We start from the raw sequence: 23250 nt of genomic DNA, 5'->3' as shown, positions 1-23250 counted from the left end.
GTGGTTTTAATTACTAGTGAGCTATCTGGAAATTATGTGTATTGTGCTGAGGCAGGTGTTTGACCCTGGCCGTGGACAGGCTGGAATTCAGGCGCAAGTCGTTCAGCTAAGGAGAGACCCACTCAGTCCTCTGGGCTTCGGCTCTTCTCCCCCTGTGGTAAGGTTAAGGCCTGGCAGTGGGACTGCTGGTCTTCCAATCCTGTTGCCCATCCATTCATATATTCATTGCAGATCTCATTTCATCCTGACTGTGTCAAGCCACCACCAAGTGACCTCAGACAAATCACTTCCTATCTGAGGTCTTCATCTATAGAATAAGAATAGGGGTGGGTTGAACTAGTCTTGCTTCTCAAAGAAAGAGGGATTTTGCAGCAGTAAGTGGTATGTGATTTATGTGTATATATGCATGCTATCATCTGAATGTTTGCTTCCCCTGCCCTAGAATTCATATGTTGAAGTCCTATTGCCAGTCAGCGCCTTGGTATTAGGAGGTGGGCATTTGGGAGGTAAGCAGGCAGAACCTTCATGAATGGGATTAGTGCCCTCGTATAGAAGAGGCCTGGGAGAGCCCCCGGCCCTTCCTGCCGTGTGAGGGCCCAGCAGGAAGTTGGCAGCCTGTAGCCCAGAAGAGAGCCTCCCCCCGGGTCCAGCCATGCAGGTGCCTCGTCTTGGACTTCCAGCCTCTAGAACCTTGAGGAATAAGTACTTGTTGTTTATAAGCTACCCAGTTTATGGTGTTTTGTTATAGCAACCTGTTGGGGCTAAGACAGTGTATATATTTATGATTTATACTTTTTCTGGAAGATTTGGAGAAAATGGAATTTTATATTAATACAAGCATAGCTAACTTATGGCACAAACTGTAAAACTCAGCAGTGCCTTTTTAATATATACTTCTTTCTGTTGTGGTAAAATATATACTACATAAAATGTAGCATTTTAACGATGGTTAAGTGTATGATTCAGTAACATGCAGTGCATTTGCAGTGTTGTGCGGTCATCACCGCTGTCCATTTCCAGAGCTCTTTCATCATCCCAAACAGAATTCTGTACCCAGTAAACAGAACTCCCCATCTCTTCCTCCCCCTAACCTCTGGCAACCACCATTCTACTTTCTCTCTGTATAGATTTGAGTTTGTACCTGATATAAGTGAAATCAACAACGTTTGTCCTCTGGTGTCTGGCTTACTTCCCTTAGCGTGCTTTCAAGGTTCAGCCACGTTGTTGTATGTGTCAGAATTTCACTCTTTTTTGAGGCTGAGTAATATTCCATTGTATGTATATTCCATGTTTTGTTTACCCATTCATCTGTTGATGGACAGTTGGATCATCTCCACCTTTTGGCTGTTGTGACAAACGATATTATGAACACAGGTTTACATGCATCTGTTTACTCCCTGCTTTCAATTCTTTTGGGTATATATATGAGGATTTTTCATACCATTCATGGGGTTCTCAAGGCAAGAATACTGAAGTGGTTTGCTGTTCCCTTTTCCAGTGGACCAAGTTTTGTCCTTATTACAAAATTCAGACTTAAATTGAAGAAAGTAGGGAAAACCACTAGACCATTCAGGTATGACCTAAATCAAATCCCTTACGATTATACAGTGAAAGTGACAAATACATTCAAGGGATTAGATCTGATGGAGTGCCTGAAGAACTATGAACAGAGGTTCGTGACATTGTACAGGAGGCAGTGATCAAGACCATCCCCAAGAAAAAGAAATGCAAAAAGGCAAAATGGTTGTTGGAGGAGGCCTTACAAATAGCTGAGAAAAGAGGAGAAGCTGAAGGCAAAGGAGAAAAGGAAAGATATACCCATCTGAATGCAGAGTTCCAAAGAATAGCAAGGAGAGAAAAAAAGCCTTCCTCAGTGATCAGTGCAAAGAAATAGAGGAAAACAATAGAATGAAGAAGACTAGAGATCTCTTCAAGAAAATTAGAGATACCAAGGGAACATTTCGTGCAAAGATGGGCACAATAAAAGACAGAAACAGTATGGACCTAACAAAAGCTGAAGATATTAAGAAGAGGTTGCAAGAATACACAGAAGAGCTATACAAAAAAGATCTTAATGACCCAGATAACCACGATGCTGTGATCACTCACCTGAAGCCAAACATCCTGGAGTCCTAAGTCAAGTGGGCCTTAGGAAGCATCACTACGAACAAAGCTAGTGGAGGTGATGAAATTCCAGCTGAACTATTTCAAGTCCTAAAAGATGATGTTGTTAAAGTGCTACACTCATTATGCCAGCAAATTTGGAAAACTAAGCAGTGGCCACAGGACTGGAAAAGGTCAGTTTTCATTCCAATCCTAAAGAAAGGCAATGCCAAAGAATGTTCAAATACCGCACAATTGCACTCATCTCACATGCTAGCAAAGTAATGCTCGAAATTCTCCAAGCGAGGCTTCAACTGAACTGAGAACTTCCAGACGTTCAAGCTGGTTTTAGAAAAGGCAGAGGAACCAGAGATCAAATTGCCAACATCCATTGGACCATAGAAAAAGCAAGAGAATTCCAGAAAAGCATCTACTTCTGCTTTATTGATTATGCCAAAACCTTTGACTGTGTGGATCACAATAAACTGTGGACAATTCTGAAAGAGGTGGGAATACCAGACCACCTTACCTGCCTCCTGAGAAATCTGTGTGCAGGTCAAGAAGCAACAGTTAGAACCAGACATGGAACAGGAGACTGGTTCCAAGATGAAGCTCCAATACTTTGGCCACCTGATGCGAAGAGCTGACTCATTGGAAAAGACCCTGATGCTGGGAAAGATTAACGGCAGGAGGAGAAGGGGACGACAGAGGATGAGATGGTTGGATGGCATCACAGACTCGATGGACATGAGTCTGAGCAAGCTACAGGAGTTGGTGATGGACAGGGAAGTCTGGCATGCTGCAGTCCATGGGGTCGAAGAGTCAGACACGACTGAGCCACTGAACTGAACTGAATCTCTTATTGGTCATATTTTTTGCAAATATTTTTCTCTCATTCTGTGGGCTATCATTACTTTCTTGATAGTGTCCTTTGATGCTCAAAAGATTTTAATTTTCATGTCTGAAGGTGTCGTGGGGCTGCGCCTAGACTCTGCCTCACATCCCCTTCCCCAAGTGCAAATTCAATCCTCTGTGGTAGTGAGCACCTTTGGTGATCCTCTGGCACAGTGATGGGAGGCAAACGCTGTGCTGTTTTCTCTTTACCATGAAGGACATCTAGACAAGAGCTCTGGAGGAGGCACAGGATCAGAAGGGTGACTCAGACACTGCTCTTCTGTCCTCAGCCAGCTCAGGCCCCAAGCCTCACCAGCAGCTGCCCGGTAGCCAGCAGCTTCCTGCCATGCCCATGAATGTGGGGCCTTACCTGGACCAACCTGTGTTCAGACACCTCTGAGGCCCGCCCAGCCTAGGACAGGCTGATGAGTGGGGGAAAGGTGACTCTGGTTCCCTCTCCAGGTACTCTGCGCTGGTTTCTCATGGTAACTGAGCTCCTGTTATTAACCTCGCTTCTTTTGATCAATGAATGTGATCATGCATCCCGTTGTACTTTGGACAGATGACCTCTCTGAGCTTTCTGATCTCATTTTCCCAGTTTTTCTAAAAGCAAGCTATGGAGAAATTCCCTACCAAACAGCGTTCTTTGCCTTTGCTATGTATGCCCAATGAGAAATTTTATGTTTTCCAACGTGATATTTTTCAGAAAGGAGGGAATTTGGCCCATCCAGAGTTCTTCCTATTCGGAGTCCCTCTGTTCCTTTATTTTGAGCAGTGGATGGGCTGTTTGGGGGAAGACATGCTCACCTGAACCTTTCCCCAGCAGTATTTGTTTGGGATCCTTTCAGGAGGCACCTGACATACATGATCAATTTAAAAACAGAGAGGGACAAAAAATGTAATACAGATTGAGATTTATTCCCAGAAATCTGGTCTCCCATTTACAAGTACTGGTTTTGTTGTGAAGGAGCTTTTAATGATCCCTGTAAAGCAGTAGTGGGTCTGGGGAGAGTAGCCATGCAAAATGACTAGGAGGGCCAATCACTTGTTTACCATCAATGTATTTCATCAATTACTATGTGTACTTTAAAAAAAAAAAAAATTAAACAGCTCTGAAATCAGGATTAATTTCCAATCAGCTCTGTCTCATGATTATAGTTGGTGATTTTTGTGTATGTGTTATCTTAGTGGTATGCAAAATAGTGGTGTGCCTTCCAGCTGAGCACATCTGAAGTTCCTGGAAATACTGCCTCAGGCCCTCAGGAAATACAGTACTCTCGGGTCCGTGAGGGCTGGAGGGCCCCCAATCTCACCACCAGGTGGCGCAGCAGAGTAAGGGCGGCAGGCTGAGTCCTGAGTCAGCTCCGCGCCCACCCCTCACCCCTATACAAACAGCTTCCAGCAAGCAGATTCATTACTGACTGAGCCCCCAGGGAAGCCCACGAAACCATTAAGATGACCCATTTTGTCAGCAGGTGAAGTCTCTGCAACTTCCCCACCGAGGGACTCTTACGCACCTTTCTTGAAAGTTCGTGTGAGGCTGATGTGACAGTTGTCTGCTGCTCCGCGTCAGCTGAACTCATGGGTTCAAGCCCAGAATCCTCCTGAAAGGGCTCATTTGGGCTCATTCAGAGGCGCAGCCACTCTGGGGCACCCTCTGCTCAGGCAGGAGGGGAGGTGCCTTTGCAGCACTTCTCATCAGCGTACACATCTCTAATTACACTCATTTTTCCAGTGAGACAGCATCCATCCGGCTAATTAGGAAACCCTCTGGTGTTGATCAAAAGTAACCCCAACTGAACTAAAGTTGTGGCCTCTGGAGTGTGAGCTTGTGGTTTGTCTTTCAAATGCTAATGAACCACAACGCAAGGGATATGGGGTAAAACTAACATTTTCACATCACACTGTCTGTGTGAAGTGTTTGAAAGCAATTTGCCATAGAGTATTGTAATTGTCGATGAATACTTGTGACTTGGGGTACATTTTTAGCAAGAGCATTAAACACAACTTCAAAAAATATAGCTTTCTTCCTTCCTTTTCTTTTTTAAAATTTTCAGCTGCATCCTGTGGCCTGTGGGACTTTGGTTCCCCGACCAGGGATCAAACCCACACCCATACATTGGAAGGCGGAGTCTTAACCCCTGGACTGCTAGGGAAGCCCCCAAAAGTGTAGCTTTCAAATAACTTAGAGGGAAATGAGGATATTTTTCACTTTAACTGTGTTAGGTGACTCCAAAAAAGTGTAAAATGAAGATCCTTTTGTCAAAGATGCTTATGGAGATTATGAATACACTTATTTCTATGAACTAGAAGTGGAAAAACAATATTTTAAAATTAATGCTATGTTGGATATGGTAAGGGATTCTAAATAGGTATGTCTAACTAAATTAATAAATTAATGTAATAAAGAGAGTGTGTACTCATTATCAGAGAAATGCAAATCAAAACCCCAATGAGGTACCATCTGACGCAGGTCAGAATGGCTGCTATCAAAAAGTCTACAAACAATAAATGCTGGAGAGGGTGAGGAGAAAAAGGAACCCGCTTACACTGTTGGTGGGAACGCAAACTAGTACAGCCACTATGGAGACCAGTGTGGAGATTCCTTAAAAAATTGGACATAGAACTGCCATATGACCCAGCAATCCCACTTCTGGGCATATACACCGAGGAAATCAGAATTGAAAGAGACACGTGTACCCCAGTGTTCATCACAGCACTGTTTACAATAGCTAGGACATGGAAGCAACCTAGATGTCCATCGGTAGATGAATGGATAAGAAAGCTGTGGTACATTTACACAATGGAATATTACTCAGATATTAAAAATAATGCATTTGAATCAGTTCTAATGAGGTGGATGAAATTGGAGCCTATTATACAGAGTGAAGTAAGTCAGAAAGAAAATCACCAATACAGTATATTAACGCATATATATGGAATTTAGAAAGATGGTGACGATGACCCTATATGCAAGACAGCAAAAGAGACACAGATGTAAATAACAGTCTTTTGGACTCTGTGGGGGAAGGCGAGGGTGGGATGATTTGAGAGAATAGCATTGGAACGTGTATATTATCATATGTGAAACATCGCCAGTCCAGGTTCAATGTATAAGGCAGGGTGCTCAGGGCTGGTGCACTGGGATGACCCTGAGGGATGGATGGGGAAGGAGGTGGGAGGGGGGCTCAGGATGGGGGACACATGTGCACCCGTGGCTGATTCATGTCAGTGTATGGCAAAACCACCGCAATATTATAATTAGCCTCCAATTAAAATAAGAAAAGAAAACAAAACAAAGAATGGCAAAGAAAAAAATAAAGAGAGTGTGTACTAATTCATTTGCATCCCTAGAAGTTATCAGGCTTCCCTGGTGGCTCAGGTAGTAAAGAATCTGCCTGCAATATGGGAGACCCAGGATTCAGGGACTGAATTTAGGGACTGAATCCCTGGGTTGGGTAGATCCCCTGGAGAAGGGAATGGCAATCCACTTCATTATTCTTGCCTGAAGAATTCCATGGACGGAGGAACCTGGTGGACCTTTTTTTTTTTTTGGACTCTCATGTGGGAAATAGGCCATCTGTTTGTATTCAGCTACCTAATATGTAAACATATTCGGGAGGTGATGTTTTGCTGGCCATGTCCTTTCAGGCCTGGGATACAGTGTGTAGGCTAATGTTTACTGGGTGGGGGGCAGTGAGGGAGCGGGAGTGGGGAGACCAGGGATATGGATGGAGCACTAGCCTGAGACAGATAGTTAAAGTGTTAGTTGCTCAGTGGCATCTGACTCTTTGCGACCCTACGGACTGTAGGCTGCCAGGCCCTCTGTCCATGGAATTCTCCAGGCAAGAATACTGGAGTGGGTTGCCATTCCCTTCTCCAGGGGATCATTCTCTTCTCCAGGATCAAACCCCAGTCTCCTGCATTGCAGGCGGATTCTTTACTGTCTGAGCCATCAGGGAAGCCCAAACTTGACTCTCTTTAATCAAAATAAATTCTCTCTCTTTTTTATTCTATTTTTTGAAGGGCTTAGTTGACCCACAGCGTGAGGGATCTTAGTTTCCCAACCAGGGATCGAACCTGTGTTCCCTGCCTTGGAAGGCAGATTCTTAACCACTGGACCACAGTTGAGAGTCCCTCAGTTCTCCTTTTAAAAAGGAAACTTATGCCTCTTAATGTTTTCTTCTCAAAGAGAGGACTTATGTTTCCACTATAATTTAGAAAAATTTCAGCTAAGATATCTTCTGGTTAAAATAGGGGAGAAGTCACTTCCTTGTTCTCCTAGTTACTGGTACAACCCCCTAACCCAAAAAAAGTGGTCCCTGAAGTTCCAATTAGGGGCCCACAGAGTGCCGTTTCAAAGCCTCCAATCTCTATGCAGCCTGTAGCCTTCTCAGATCAAATAACACAACTCCAGGAGCATCACCATCTCCACCCCAACCCTCCTCTACATCCATCCTCATAAACCAGAAATCAAATGATAGCTCTGTCTACTATCTGTGAGATCTGCAAACCCCCTCACTTTTCAACACCTTGGTTTTCCTGTCTGTAAAATAGAAAATTAATTTTCGTATCTGAAAATTAGTAACAGGAACAAGTGCTTATTGGACCTTTCCCTGAGGGCAGGCCCTTTGTATGGGTTCTTCTCTCATTTAATCATAACCACCACGCTAGAAAGAAAATACCACTGTTATTTCCATTTCACAGATGGGGAAGCCGAGGCACAAGGAGTTATGTTGCTTGCCTGGAATTGCACAGGAAATGGCAAACTGGTCTTGGAACCGATGTGGCTTTAATCCAGTCCAGAGGCCCTGAACTGTTCTGCCTGGCGATATGAGACGGGGTGGTGAGGGTGAAAGAGACCAGATGGGCGGGCAAGGTGGGCAGCACAGGCCTGATGCAGAGTGGATGGGAGGTCCTTCCTTCAAGGGTGACTTGTCCTGGTTAGTTGAGTGCGTGTCTGTCTTATCTTTTTCTTTATGCGTTTCTTGGAGACGAGGACAGTCTTTTCATCTTTATTTCTCCTGTACAGTACAGGGATAGAATGGTATGGCGGACATCTATTTGCCTCCATGCTGTGTGTCACAAACCCATGCAATTTTTATTTCAGCTAAATTCTCATGTTTTCCCTCTGGCTGCTGCAGCTCGCAGGGTGTAATCATCTTTACATTGAGCCCCGACTCTTATTCATTATGTGATAAAAATGCCAGACACCTTGGCTGAATGAAGAAGAGGATGAATCATATGCTACTTAGTATTGCCCTCCTATTGTATGTTTCGTTGGGTCAGTCTTCCTGGATGGTGTGTGCTGTGAGGGTAGGGACCATTTCTTTCCTTTTTCTTGCTCATGACATCGAAATTCAGGGAGAACCAGGGGACCAAGGTAGGCAGGTCCATGGAGACCCAGCCTTGGTCCCATTATTGCTGCGGGTTTTTGTGATATTCCCCTGGAAGCTCAAGGTGAGACTGTCACCTCTTATCCTGCTGCCCGATGAATTAGTGGTGCATCTGGGAGTGAAAGTGACTTGGTAATTTAGATCGGAAATCCAGGAGAACCAAGACGTGCCAAGACAGGCCAGGTCCACTTACACAGGTGTTGCTCATTTGTTTGCAAAGTGTCAACTTTTCTTTTTTAACCTGGGCAAAATGTACCCAGGTAAAATGTAATGATTAAAAAAAAAACTATTTTCTCTATTATTTTGTCATTCAGAAATGTTCTGTAACTACTTTTTTAATGTGGTGAAATATACGAAACATAAAATTTATCATTTTTAAGTGCATTTTACATTTATAGTATTGAGCAACCATCACCACTACCCCTTTTTAGAACTTTTAATCCTCCCAAACAGAAACTCGGTACCCCTTAAACAGCAGCTCCGATTCCTCCCTCCCCACCAACCCCTTTTCTGTCTCTGTAAATTCACCTATGCCGGGTCCCTCATATAACTGGAATCATTCAATATTTGGCCTTTTGAGACTGGCTTATTTCACCTGGTGTAATTTTTTCAAGTTTCATCCATTCATTAGAACTTCATTCCTTTTTAAAATTGAGTAATATTCTATTGCATGTGTAGACCGCATCTTGTTTATTTGCTAGTTTATCTATCCACGAGCTGATGGGTGCTTGGGTTATTTCTGAAGCCACACTCCTTGGATGGGATTTGAACCCATGATCACTGATTTAGGAGGGGACTCAAAGCCACTCTTTTAATTGAAACCACTCGCCTGGTGTTGGGGCTTATCAAGCTGAGGTTCTTTTGTCTCATTGCAAAAAGAATTTAGCATGAGGCAAAGCCGTAGGCAAAGAATGACCTTATTAGTATAGGATGCTTGTAAGAGACACAAGTGGGCAGGCAAGGGAGCTCAGCCCCTAGAACAAAGAGAGCTATATCTTGTAATCAGAGAGAAAGGAGGGGAGAAGACCACCTCCTTCCTCATTCTTGGGCAGACATCAAGGCTTACATCATTAATTCCTCATTTGACCCTGTGTGGTCTAACCAGCACATGATGGCCCTATTAAATCATATGTATATTAGCAGAAGGATGCTAACATATACTAAAATATGGTAATTCATCTCAGGTTTTGGTGTAATGTCCCCTTTCACCTAGTTTCTTCCCCCTTTCACATATTTTCCTCTCTTGACTACACTCAGAGATTCTGCTCTTCAAGGACCATTGGCTCCCTGACTTCACATAGCAGGACTCAAACCCCACATTGTCCTGTGTTTTAACTGTCAGGGTTTGTGGCTTGAGTGTGCCTGGATGCACTTGGATGCACCTGGTCTTCTTTCAAAGCAGTGTAGATTGTTGCTAGGTTACTGGATTCTTTTCTTGAGTGGTCATTAGCTTACAACAGTTTCCCAAACAGCCTTTAAATTCCCTCGCTGTCTTTAATCCCGTAGTGAGATTTCTAAACCAACTATTTAATTATTCTTCTCTATCCCTATCATTGCCCCCTTTTGACTGTGGTGAATAATTACTTACCCCAGTGTTTTGAATAAAAGCATATTTTTGATGAAACATAACTACATTATATTTTGCTACATAGTTTCAGATAATAACACATAGAACATAAAGAACTATAATAAGAAGCAAAAGTATAAACAAAGCCCAAAAGCAAAAGCACACCTCAGGCTCAAAGGGTGAACGACTTTGCATCATTACAAAAGCATTTGCTGAAGGCCCAGGATGGGCCAAGCACACACCTGAGATTCCAGCCAGCCGGGAATCATCCTCCCCGCTTGGTAGGGGCTGGGTGAGTGCAGGGAAGACAAGGCCTCGGCAGGTAGCTCCACCTGCAGTCAGATGTGGCTGGTGCTACGAGAGAGGTAAGCCAGGTCTTCAGGCCTTTTGGAGGCAGGGACAGACCCCCTTGGGAGCTCTAAAGAGGTGGCAGATTTTGGCCCAATGATTATGGGAGTAGATGAGGCATTGACTATGGTAAATTCCTGGCCCTGCTCTTTCTTTTGCTGAACCCAGCTACTAATAGTACTTTTCAGTTTCTTGGGCCTTTTCCTTGGCTTTGCGTTCCTCTAGTTTACATTACTCACAGCTGTTAATCCTGCATTTAAACAGGCCTGTTGCTCTGACTCCAAGTGCCTTGGACTTGCCTGGCCTGGTCCTTTTGTGTGTCTCAGGGCAACCCCGCTCCCGTGAACCTTCTGGAAAAGCTGCCTCTCTTTGGAGGGCAGCGTTGGTGGGCCAGACCTGGATCACACTGTCTGTCCAGGGGTAGCTCCTGAAGCAGGGAGAGTGAGCAGCCCCAAGCTCTCCCTAAGCTGTGTGGCCTTGGGGAGGTTGCGCTATGCCTCTGACCCTCTTGTATAACATGAGGGCACTGGGTGACCTCTGTAGCCCTTTCCAGTGCTATAATTTTATGATTGCCCTATTGTGATTTAATTACCTTCCTCCATCACTCTCAGAGTGAATGACTCAGCAGTCTGTTTCTCTGTTGTTTTTAAGGAAGCCTGGTTATTTTGCCATCACAAGCACAGGTCTGTTCTGTAGTTAGACAGTCTTGACCCAGCTGGAGTTAGGCTGACACTCACTGGAGTTCTTCCCGCTGTCCTTTTTCAGTGAAGTGGCTCAGACCTGGCTGGCCAGAGGCGCCCGGAGCCATGTCAGAACTTTGAGCAAGTCCTGGTGACAGGGACCGGCTGTCACCCACCGGTCTTCCAGCCCGGCTTCAAGATGCTGAGCCTGAAGCTGCCCAGGCTGCTCAACATGGAGCAGGTGCCCCAGGTATGTGCTCCCGCGCCAGTGGTTGAGGTCCAGGCTGAGACTGGGGCTTGGCCCTGCAGCCTGGCGACTGCTGTGTCTTCAGCCACTCTTCTCTGTGTAGACCCGCCCTCTGCAAGGAGTCCCTCACGGATTCCCTTGGGGAATTCAAGCTTCCTGTTTCCCTCACCTGCACCAAACCTGAAAACGGAAGTGATCCTGAAAGTCGTCTTAAGTTGTAGCCCTTGCCTGTGACATCCTGTATTTTATCCTGAAACAGAGCCGTTATTGAGACCACAGAGTCAGGCTGCAGAGATGAAGCCAGCAGCACCCGGCTGAGGGGCAGCTTTTAAAGTATCCTCTCTCGTGGGTGCTTGGAAGCAGGCGAGGGGCAGAGTCACCTGAGAGTGGCTTTGCTGTGCTCAGTCCTTGCAGGAGGCCTGAGCCAAGTGTGAGTTGAGGCAACGAGGGAGAGTCGTTGCACCTCTTTTGCCTGAGTGCTCAAGAGCAGCTACCCTGAAAGTCCTGGGATGCAGCGATCGTCTGTGTTTTTAGTGAGGCTTAGGTGAGGCCGTGTAGCCTGTGAGCTCTGGCCCGTTGTGCACCTCCTCCTGCCCTTGCAAAGTAATGTCATCTCACTACACCCATGTTTTGGTGTCATATTTTCTTCCTTTAAAAAAAATTTTTTTTCTTTTTTTTTTTTTGGCCATGAGGCATGTGGGATCTTAGTTCCCAAAACAGGGATTGAACCTGTGTCCCCTGCACAGAGTCTTAACCACTGGACCACCAGGGAAGTGTCCATATTTCTTTCCTTTTTGACTGAAAAAGAATGACTGTTGTTTCATGGTGAGATGTCTCACCTGGAAGATGTCACAGGGAAGGTGGGTGAGAGCTCCTTTCCACCCAGCTGACTGCCAAGCCCTTATGACTCCCCCCACCAAAAAAAAAAATCTCAAATGGTCTTGGCACCGTGAGTGGAAGGTTAAGAGGAGACAGACCACTAGACCCTCTCCCTAAAAGCCTGCAAAACTAGGTGATGCCAGCAGGCACTGGGGTGAAATCAAAAGGATGTGGAGCTGTTGGAGAGTAGCGTTGAGGATGCAGCAGGTAACAGACACGCTGGAAATGAGGCCGGGTCCCCACAGTGTGTCGAGCAGGGGTCCTGCCTACGTTCTCACGAGGCTGTAGGCGTCTTCCTGGTGCGTTTCCCTGGCTGGTTCTACCCGCGGAGAACTAGTGGCTGTGATGAGTGGGGACTCAGAGTGATCCTTTGATTCATGCACTCGACATTGTTTTTGACTGCCTACTATGTGCAAGGTGTTACTGTGTGGAGCCCAGAGAAGAATCACACGCAAAGTCTGCCTTTAAGGGGCTCTGTGTTGGTTGGGAAGACTTAAAACTATGCAGGAACACTTCCATGGCCAAGTGGGTTAGGGTGTATGCTCAGGGAGGGACAGGTTTGTTCAGAGGAGGCGTTGCTCGCTTGCAGGAGGAGGGCATCACGGAAGGCTCCTTGAAAGGGATGAGCTGAAAGATGCGTTTTGAGGATGGGTAGAATTTGGGAGGTGGGGAGCGCACTCCAGGTAGACGGAATGGTATGAGTGAAGACCTGGAGCTGGGAGACCGCGGGGCAGCTGTGGGGTTCTTGGGGCCGAGGTTATAGGTATCTTCTTGGATGTCTTCCTGGGAGTTTTGGTCAAGGCTGGGTTCAAGACTGTGCCCGGGAAAGAAATGCCAGAGAGAAAGTGTTCTCACTGGGGATCTTGGGTCACCTGCTGGGATTCTGAATGTATGGGGGTTCTGAGGATAAGGACCCAGATGGCCCCTGAGGCTGAAGATGATGTGTCTTCTTTGTCCAGTTTTCCATAAATGATGGAGGTGACAGTTTTCTTTTTAGTACAGTGACACTAGTCAGAGGCAGGGACCAACATCACGTCTCACATCTGTTTCCTTCAGAACTTTCCTTTGGCTCCCGCATCCACTATTGGGCTTCCCAGCATCATGTGCAAGGTTCATGCAGCCCCAGGGGAAGCACAGTGGCTCTGCCTGTCTGGAGGGTGGTTTTACTTGAGGATTTAGTTGGGGAGGAGGAGTGACATCTTAAACATATTCAGGTGCAAGCATATTAAGGAGAAAATGCATAATTTGCATGAATATTTAAAATAGGAGACCTCATAGAAATGTTAAGCTTACTTTTGGTGGGCTCTATGGGTTCCAATACTTGGTCCGCAGAGTGACCTTAATCTCCCGACCCCAGTTTCTGCATCTGTAAAATGGGGTGGTGCTAGAATCTGCTTCCTGGGGTAGTGGTGAAGATTAAGTGAGGTGACCTATGGGAAGTACCCAGCGTGTGATGGGTCAGTAATGTTGGCTGTTACTATCAACTGTCCTGTGCCCTCCGCACTTGGAGGGGTGGAGTGTGTTGGGGGGAGGCACTGAGCCACCTCTCCCATAGACTCCCTCCCCAGCTCCCTTCCTGGCATTCCCTGCCTGACCCCTGTCCACCTCCTCCACTATTTTCCATCCACAAACCCACTTCTCCAGCCACAATAGTGCTCTCTGTAGTCTCCCCACCGGGTTGGGCTTTCACTTTCCTTGATCTCTGTCTGAAGAAGGGTTACTGCATCTCCTCCCCTCCATTTCATCCATCCTCCTTTCTGACTCCTCCGTGCAGCTGCTGGTGCCCCCCCCCCCCTCCCCCGCCCTTCAGCTGTGGGCTGACACCTCTGCAGGCTGCTCTGTACAGACGCCTCTCCCTTCGTATATCAGCCAGCTGTGTGGCCTAGGCCACTTCCCTACCCTCTGAGCTTCACCCATCAGTGGGGGTGGGGCACCCACCTCTTGGCATCCTTTATTCTGGCACAGTCCTGCTAATGCCTTACTTACAGGAAAGGACAGTTCTCTCTTCCTGTAGAAGGTGTGACTCAGGTGCACGCCTCATAATTTCAAGTCTCCCTTGTGCCTAAAAACAGGCCTGGGTACATTAGGGAGCTCTGAAAGATGTTAACAAAGAGCTCAAAGAATGGAATAAATGTCTAGGTGTTGATTCCAACACAAACCTAACCTAGAGACAAACAGGGAGGTCTAGACTGCAAGTTCATGGGGAACATGGCATGACCCTTGGCCAGGAAACAAGAGTATTTTGTGTCATATTGAGGATCTTTTGTTAATGATAGCCCTGGCCCCCAGGCTACAGGTAAACTCACCACATTGTCCAGGAGGCCTAAATTTAGGGGCACAGGCAGGAGGGTTCCTGAGGTGCTGGCTGTAGAGAGGAAAGGCAAAGCTTTTCTCAGCCTTGCACCGTACTCTGCCATTTATGGTGGGAATTTGGACAAGACTCGTAATGCTAAGCCTCAGTTTCCTTGTCTTTGAAATGGAGATAATATCTGTCTCACAGAGCTACTGTGAAGATCCAAGAAAAATGAAATAGAGTGTTGGGCTAATTATGAAGGAGCAGAAGCAGAGCCAGATCAGTGGTGCTGGGTAGGTGGGCTTGGGCACCCGGAAGCAAGGAGTCATCTCATAGCAACTGGTTTCTCCAGCCCAGGATTTCTCAAAGTGGGTGCCTGGATCACCACCGTGGGAATCAGAAGCTTTATTAAAGTGAATTGTGATTGCAGGCATTTTTCTATTGTTCTTGATTTTAATCCAAAGAAATGCTTTCAGCATTTTGTTACTTAATGTTAGCTCTTTCGCTGGGTGTGTATATTTAAATAACCTTTATCATGTTAAGGATATTCCTTTCCATCCCTTGTTTCCTAGGATTTTTTCCCCCTCTAATCAGTAATAAATTCTTTTTTCTATCATGTATCTTTTGAGATGGTCATTTGAAAGTTGTTAATGTGGTCAATTTGACTTACTAACGTTAAACCAGCATTGCCTCTAAATATTACTTGGTCGTGATGGAGGATGTTTTTAATCTGTTGCTGCAATCAGCTAATATTTTTGACTAGGATCCTTCAATCTATTTATTGAGTTGGCCTGTAATTTTTCCTTCTTATACTGCCCTTGCCTACACTGGGGATTAAGATGATGCCAACCACAGATGGGTTGGAGAGTGTTGCAGTTTTATTCTATAGAAGAACTTGTATAATCTTGGAATTATGCATTCCTGACTACTTGGTAGGATTTACCTCTAAGGCTGTTTGATCAGGGCCACCGTGTTGCTCACCTCAAGGGAGCATCCTTTATCTCTTACTCTATGTGAATGACACGGTGAATTGTGCAAGGGACAACTTGATGCCACAGCTGAATTTTCTCTGTCGAAAGTTTGTTTATTTTTTATTATTTTTTAAAAAATTTTTTTTCGAAAGTTTTTTTAAACAGTCTTGTTAAAATATAATTTATGGGGCTTCCTGGTGGCTCGGATGGTAAAGAATCTGCCTGCAACACGGGAGACCCAGGTTCGATCCCTGGGTCAGGAAGATTCCCCTGGAGAAGGAAATGGCTACCCACTCCAGTGTTCTTGCCGTGAGAATCCCATGGGCAGAGGAGCCCAGTCCGTGGGGCTGCAAAGAGTTGGACCCGACTGAGAGACTAGCGCTACTACTACTGCCATAAAATGCTCCCTTCAAGGGCATACAGCTCAGTGAGTTTTAATATGTGACACACACAAGGTATGCTGTCCAAAACCATCACCACGATCAATTTTAGAACGTTCTCATCACCCTAGAAAGAAACTCTGTACCAATTAGCAGGCATTTCCCAAAGCCCCCACTCCTAGGCCTATGGCAAACCACTAATTTACTGTCTCTCTATGGATGTGCCTATTCTGGATATTTCACATAAATGGGATCATGCAGTAGGTGGCCTTCTGTGAATGCCTTCTTTCACTTAGCATAGTGTTTTCAAGGTTCATATGTGCTATAGCATGGATTAGTACTTTATTTGTTTTTATGGCTAAATAGTATTCCATTTATGGATATACCAGTTTGTTTGTTCATTCATCAGTTGGTGAACACTTAAGTTGTTCCAATTTTTTTTGGTTATTATGAGTAATGCTATGTACAAGTTATTTGTGTACAAGTTTTTGTGTGAACATATTTTCAATTCTCTAGGTACACACTTAGGAGTGGAATTGCTGGGCCAAATGATAAATCTAGGAGTAACTTTTATTTTTATTGTGGCAAAATATGCTTAACATAAAATTTACCATCTTAACTATTTTTAAGTGCACAGTTCTGTGGTGTTAAATACATTCATCTTATTTTGCAGCCATCACTACCATTTACCTCCACAATCCTTTTTATCTTGTAAAACTGAAACTCTGTACCCGTTAAATAAGAACTCCCCGTTTTCCCCTAGCCAGTCTCTGACAACTACTATTAATACTTTTTGTCTTTATGATTTGACTACTTTAAGTACTTCATAAAAGTGAAATTATGTAGTATTTGTATTTTGTGACTGTCTTATTTATTTTACTGAGCATAATGTCTTCAAGTTTATCGATGTTATAGCGTATATTAGAATTTCCTTCCTTTTGTAGACTGTCCCTAAATTTAGATGACTGGTATTTTCTGGTTTTTTTTTTTTTTTTATAATAGCCAGCCTAACAGATATGAGGTGATATCTCACTGTAGTTTTGATTTGAATTTTCCTAAAGATTAGTGATGTTGAGCCTCTTTTCATGTGCTTATTGGCCATTTGTATACCTTCTTCAGAAAAATGTCTATTCAAGTCTTTGACCAATGTTTAAGTTGGGTCATTTGTCCTTGTTGCTGAGTTGTATGAGTTCTTTTTTGAATACAAGTCCCTTATCAGATACATGGTTTGAAAATGTTTTCTACCATTCTGTGTGTTGCATTTTCATGTTATTCATGGTATCCCTGGAAACATGAAAAATTTAAAATTTAATATTATCTAAGCCAACTTTCTCACTCTCCTTTTCCACTTTCATCAAGAGGCTCTTTAGTTCCTCTTCACTTTCTGCCATAAGGGTGGTGTCATCTGCATATCTGAGGTTATTGATATTTCTCCCAGCAATCTTGATTCCAGCTTGTGCTTCTTTCAGCCCCCCATTTCTCATGATGTTCTCTGCATATAAGTTAAATAAGCAGGGTGACAATATACAGCCTTGGCTTACTCCTTTTCCTCTATGGAACCAGTCTGTTGTTCCATGTCCAGTTCTAACTGTTGCTTCCTGACCTCATACAGGTTTCTCAAGAGGCAGGTCAGGTGGTCTGGTATTCCCATCTCTTGAGGAATTTTGCACATTTTATTGTGATCCACACAGTCAAAGGCTTTGGCATAGTCAATAAAGCAGAAATAGATGTTTTTCTGGAACTCTCTTGCTTTTTCAATGATCCAGCAAATGTTGGCAATTTGATCTCTGGTTCCTCTGCCTTTTCTAAAACCAGCTTGAACATCTGGAAGTTCATGGTTCACGTATTGCTGAAGCCTGACTTGGAGAATTTTAAACATCATTTTAGTAGCCTGTGAGATGAGTGCAGTTGTGTGGTAGTTTGAGCATTCTTTGGCATTGCCTTTCTTTGGGATTGGAATGAAAACTGACCTTTTCCAGTCCTGTGGCCACTGCTGAGTTGTCCAAATTTGCTGACATATCGAGTGCCGCACTTTCACAGCATCATCTTTTAAGATTTGAAATAGCTCAACTGGAATTCCATCACCTCCACTAGCTTTGTTCATAGTGATGCTTCCTAAGGCCCACTTGACTTCACATTCCAGGATGTCTGGCTCTAGATGAGTGATCACACCATATCTGGGTCGTGAAGATCTTTTTTGTACAGTTCTTCTGTGTATTCTTGCCACCTCTTCTTAATATCTTCTGCTTCTGTTAGTTCCCTACCATTTCCATCCTTTATTGAGCCCATCATTGCATGAAATGTTCCCTTGGTGCCTCTAATTTTCTTGAAGAGATCTCTAGTCTTTCCCATTCTATTGTTTTCCTCTACTTCTTTGCATTGATCGCTGAGGAAGGCTTTCTTATGTCTCCTTGCTATTCTTTGGAACTCTGCATTCAAATGGGAATATCTTTCCTTTTCTCCTTTGCTTTTCACTTCCCTTCTTTTCACAGCTATTTGTAAGGCCTCCTCTGACAGCCATTTTGCTTTTTTGCATTTCTTCTTCTTGGGGATGGTCTTGATCCCTGTCTCCTGTACAATGTCACATACCTCCATCCATAGTTCGTCAGGCACTGTCTATCAGATCTAGTCCCTTAAATCTATTTCTCACTTCCACTGTATAATCATAAGGGATTTGATTTAGGTCATACCTGAATGGTCTAGTGGTTTTCTCCACTTTCTTCAATTTAAGTCTGAATTTGGCAATAAGGAGTTCATGATCTGAACCACAGTCAGCTCCCAGTCTTGTTTTTGCTGACTGTATAAAGCTTTTCCATCTTTGGCTGCGAAGAATATAATCAATCTGATTTTGGTGTCGACCATGTGGTGATGTCCATGTGTAGAGCCTTCTCTTGTGTTGTTGAAACAGGGCGTTTGCTATGACCAGTGCATTCTCTTGGCAGAACTCTATTAGCCTTTGCCCTGCTACATTCTGTACTCCAAGGCCAAAGCAGATGGTGGTTGCAGCCATGAAATTAAAAGATGCTTACTCCTTGGAAGGAAAGTTATGACCAATCTAGACAGGATATTAAAAAACAGAGGCATTACTTTGTCAACAAAGGTCCGTCTAGTCAAGGGTATGGTTTTTCCAGTGGTCATGTATGGATATGAGAGTTGGACTATAAAGAAAGCTGAGTGCTGAAGAATTGATGCTTTTGAACTGTGGTGTTGAAGAAGACTCTTGAGAGTCCCTTGGACTGCAAGGAGATCCAACCAGTCCATCCTAAAGAAGATCAGTCCTGGGTATTCATTGGAAGGACTGATGTTGAAGCTGAAACTCCAATACTTTGGCCACCTGATGCGAAGAGCTGACTCATTTGAAAAGACCCTGATGCTGGGAAAGATTGAAAGCATGAGGAGCAGGGGATGCCAGAGGATGAGATGGTTGGATGGCATCACCGACTCAATGGACATGGGTTTGGGTGGACTCCGGGAGTTGGTGATGGACAGGGAGGCCTGGCGTGCTGCGGTTCATGGGGTCGCAAAGAGTTGGACACGACTAAGCGACTGAACTGAACTGAAATGTTATTTTTCACCTGTTGCTTATGTTTTGGGTGTTATATCTAAAAAACATTTGGTTTATCCAAGGTCATGAAGATTTACTCCTATACTTTCTTTGAAGAGTTTTATCCCTAAAATTTAGGTCTATGATCCATTTTGTGTGTGTGTGTGTGTGTTAGTTATTGTGCTTGCATGCTAAATCGCTTCAGTCATGTCTGACTCTGTGATCCTATGGACTGTAGCCTGTCAGGCTCTTCTGTCCATAGGGATTCTCCAGTCAAGAATACTGGAGTAGGTTGCCATGCCTTCCTCCAGGGGATCTTCCCAACCCAGGAATTGAACCCTTGTCTCTTATGTCTCCACGTCTCCTGCATTGGCAGATGGGTTCTTTACCACTGGCGTTAGTTATTGTAGGTGGTATGAAATAGAGGCCCAGCTTTATTCTTTTTTTTTTTTAGTATGGGATATCAAGCAGTCCCAACATCATTTGTTGGAAAGACTGTTCATTATTTCTTCAGGAATTATCTTAACACCTTTATTGAAAATTGATTGACTGTTAATGTGAAGGTTTATTTCTGAATTCTCAGTTTCCATTGATCTGTTTGTCTGTTCTTATGTCAGTACCTCATTGTCTTGATTACTGTGCTTTGTTGTGAGTTTTGAAATTGGGAAGTATGGGTCCTTTAACTCTGATCTTCTTTTTCAAGGTTGTTTTGACTGTTCAGGGTCCCTTGCATTTCCTTATGAATTTTAGGATCTATTTGTCAATTTCTGCCAAAAAAAAAATGCAACTGGGATTTTAGTAGGGGTTCCTTTGAATCTGTTGATCAATTTGGGAAGTATTACCATCTTAATATTATTAAGTAAATTAAATCCATGAACATGGGCTGCCTTTCCACTTGTTTAGGTATTAATTTCTTTCAGCAATGCTTTGTAGTTTTCAGTATGTAAATCTTGTACCATTAAAATGATTTGTTAAGTTTATGTCTAAGTATTTTGTTGTTTTTGATACTGTTGTAAGTGGAATTGTTTCATTAAATTTATTTCAGATTTTCTTTGCTAGGATATAGAAGTGAAACCAAGTTTTGTATGTATGATATCCTACAAGCTTGAGTTAATTTATTAACAGTATTTACAGTTCTAACAGTATTTTAGTGACTCCTTTAGAAATTCCTGTATGTAAAAATTATGTCATCTGCAAATGGAGATAGGTTTGCAGAAGTATTTTAATTTAGATGGTTTTTATTTCTTTTTCTTGCCTAGTTGACTTACCTAGACTCTCCACTACAATACTGAATAGCAGTGGTGAGAGCAGACATCCTGATGGTGGGAGGAAAGCATCCCATTATATGTTAGCTCTGGGTTTCTCATAGATGGCCTTCTGATTTAAAGGAGTTCTGTATTATTTTACTGAGTATTTTCTGATCACAAAAGGGTATTGGGGGTACTCTTTCTGCCCCCTTCTGATGTCTATGTCAGAAGCTTTCTCTATCTACTTTATACTTTAATAAAACTATATTGCACAAAAAGATAATAAATAAAAGATTGCCAGGATGTTAAAGCATGTTATTTTCCTGTATTTGCTGTTCTACAGTCAATAACTGAAAAGGCTTCCCTGGTGGCTCAGACGTTAAAGAGTATGCCTGCAGTGCAGGAGATCCCAGGTTCAATCCCTGGGTCGGGAAAGTCCTCTGGAGAAGGAAATAGCAACCCACTCCAGTATTCTTGCCTGAAAAATCCCATGGACGGAGGAGCCTGACAGGCTACAGTCCATGGGGTAGCAAAGAGTGGAACACGACTGAGAGACTTCACTTTCTTTCACTTTCTAACTATTGAGGAAAAAATATTCCTTCAGTCAAGGTTATAACAGAAGTCTGAGCAAATTTCTATTTTTTTCATACTTGTCTGTATCACAAGATGACTCAGAAGGTAAAGAATCTGCCTGCAATGCAGGAGACCAGGTCTTGATCCCTGGGGTTAGGAAGATCCCCTGGAGAAAGACATGGCAACCCACTCCAGTATTCTTGCCTGGAGAACCCCTATGGACACAGGAGCCTGGCGGGCTACAGTTCATAGGGTCACAAAGAGTCAGACATGACTGAGCAACTAAGCACTTTAATCTTTTAAGAGGAGGGCATATTTTAGCTCTGTATCACCAGAGTACTCTGATGTGGGTCAGAAAGCAGATAAAGAAAGGAGGCCTGATGGAAAGGTGTCATTATACCTGGGCATCTTGACAGAAGTGATTTAAATCTCACTTAATATTGTGAACAAATTATGAGGAAACAGAGAAATTCTAGGAAGACAAAATAATTAAGTGGCACTTTCAATTTTTTTAAAATTGAGGTATAATTGACATATAACAATACATTAGTTTCAGATGCACAATATAAGGATTCTATATGTAAATATTATGAAATGATAACCTTAATAAATCTAGTCAACATCCAACACCACATGGCTACACTTCTTTTGTTATAAGAAAGTCTAAGATCTCTCTAATCAACTTTCAAATATACAACATAGTATTTTTAGCCATAGATAACAATTATTTTGTTTTTTACTCTGTGCACTGCAATGGATTCCAGTTTACAGATAATAGGGTGCATTGTACATAATTAATTGTATAAAGACAAGGCCTTTAAATAGGAACAAATTTTACTTTCTAAGGAGACAAAATAATTCTTTAAATACACCAAGGTTTCCCATCATTTCATGGAAAACAACTTAAATGAATGTAGAACTTTAAAAATGTTACACTTTCCTTTCTCTTTAAAGAGATCTTTTCAAGATTTTAACTTTCTATGACAAAAAGTTACCATCAGTTGTGATTTCAAAGACATTTGATGTTATCAATGAGTGAGAAAACAAGAGCTTGCTTTCTGAAATATAAATCATAAGTGAACTAACAAGAGGGCACCTTGAAAATACTTTATAGTTATAAAGTTGTAATAGTGAAAATAATGTAAATGTATCATTTACATTAAATGAATCATATCAACACATTTAAAAATCTGGGAAACAATTTTTTAACTAATTTAAAAATTTTCCAAAGACCTTTGATGGCTTTTGAACTTCTTTGTTAAGACCTATAAAAATACAACATAAATGACACCTCATAAATAAAAAGAAAAAAAACAAAACAAAACAAAAGGGTATTGGATCTTGTGAAATGCTTTTTCTATGTCAACTAACATGAATATGTGGTCTTTGTTTTCATGTTCTCTTCTTGGTTAATCTTACCAGTTTGTCTTTTAAGAAAAATATTTGAAAAGAAGATGATTTTGGCTTGGTGGATTCTCTCTATAATGTATTTTATATCTCTAATGTCTCTGTTATTTTTATTATTTTCTTCCAACTTTGGGTTTGTTTTGCTATTATTGCTCTAACTTCTTAAGTTAATCACTCTACCTCATAATATAAATAACTAAATATATATATATTTCTCCCTGAGTATTGCTTTAACTGCAGTCCACATATGCAGTTCTAATTAATATCTAACTTCCATTTTGATTTCTTATGCAACTTATGATTGCTTAAGCTATCCATAATTGAAATGTGTTAACATCTTTCACAGTGGTGTCATATTTGTGAATTACTCTATGTAGATAAGTCAATTTTTGCTTTATATATTTTGAGCCTGTGTTTTTTTAGGTCCATCTAAGTTCTTAATTTTATCTTCCTGGTGAAGTAAAGTTCTTATTATTTTTTAAAAGTGGTTCTCTTTATATCTAGCAATGCTGTTTGTCTTAGCATCTGTCTGGTAGTCCTATAGTAACTCCAGCTTTCCGGTTTTTGTTATGTGTCTGATTTATTTCTTTCCTTACTTTGACTAATAATCTCTCTCTGTCCTTATATTTCAATTGTGTCTCATGTAAACGGTACACAGTTGGATTTTATCTTGCTTGACAATATGTGTCATTTAAAGGGATGGTTTAGTCTGTTCATATTC

At 42.7% G+C, this 23250-nt stretch overlaps 1 protein-coding gene across 4 annotated transcripts in view; it reads left to right on the top strand.

Annotated features, from left to right (window-relative positions):
- PAQR5 (progestin and adipoQ receptor family member 5) overlaps window positions 1–23250 on the top strand; it is a 91696-nt gene that overhangs the window by 28490 nt on the left and 39956 nt on the right. For all 4 annotated transcript variants that reach the window (XM_043919788.1, XM_043919789.1, XM_043919790.1 and 1 more), the window contains exon 2: window positions 11074–11238. In XM_043919788.1, the coding sequence (XP_043775723.1) occupies window positions 11188–11238 (51 nt within the window). In that variant the 5' untranslated portion in view covers window positions 11074–11187. The remainder of the gene's footprint in view (window positions 1–11073; window positions 11239–23250) is intronic.

This window comes from Cervus elaphus, chromosome 12, assembly GCF_910594005.1.
Source record: "Cervus elaphus chromosome 12, mCerEla1.1, whole genome shotgun sequence".
NCBI lineage: Eukaryota > Metazoa > Chordata > Mammalia > Artiodactyla > Cervidae > Cervus > Cervus elaphus.
Note: the sequence above shows the minus strand (reverse complement) of the source record. Positions and strands in the feature narration are given on the sequence as shown.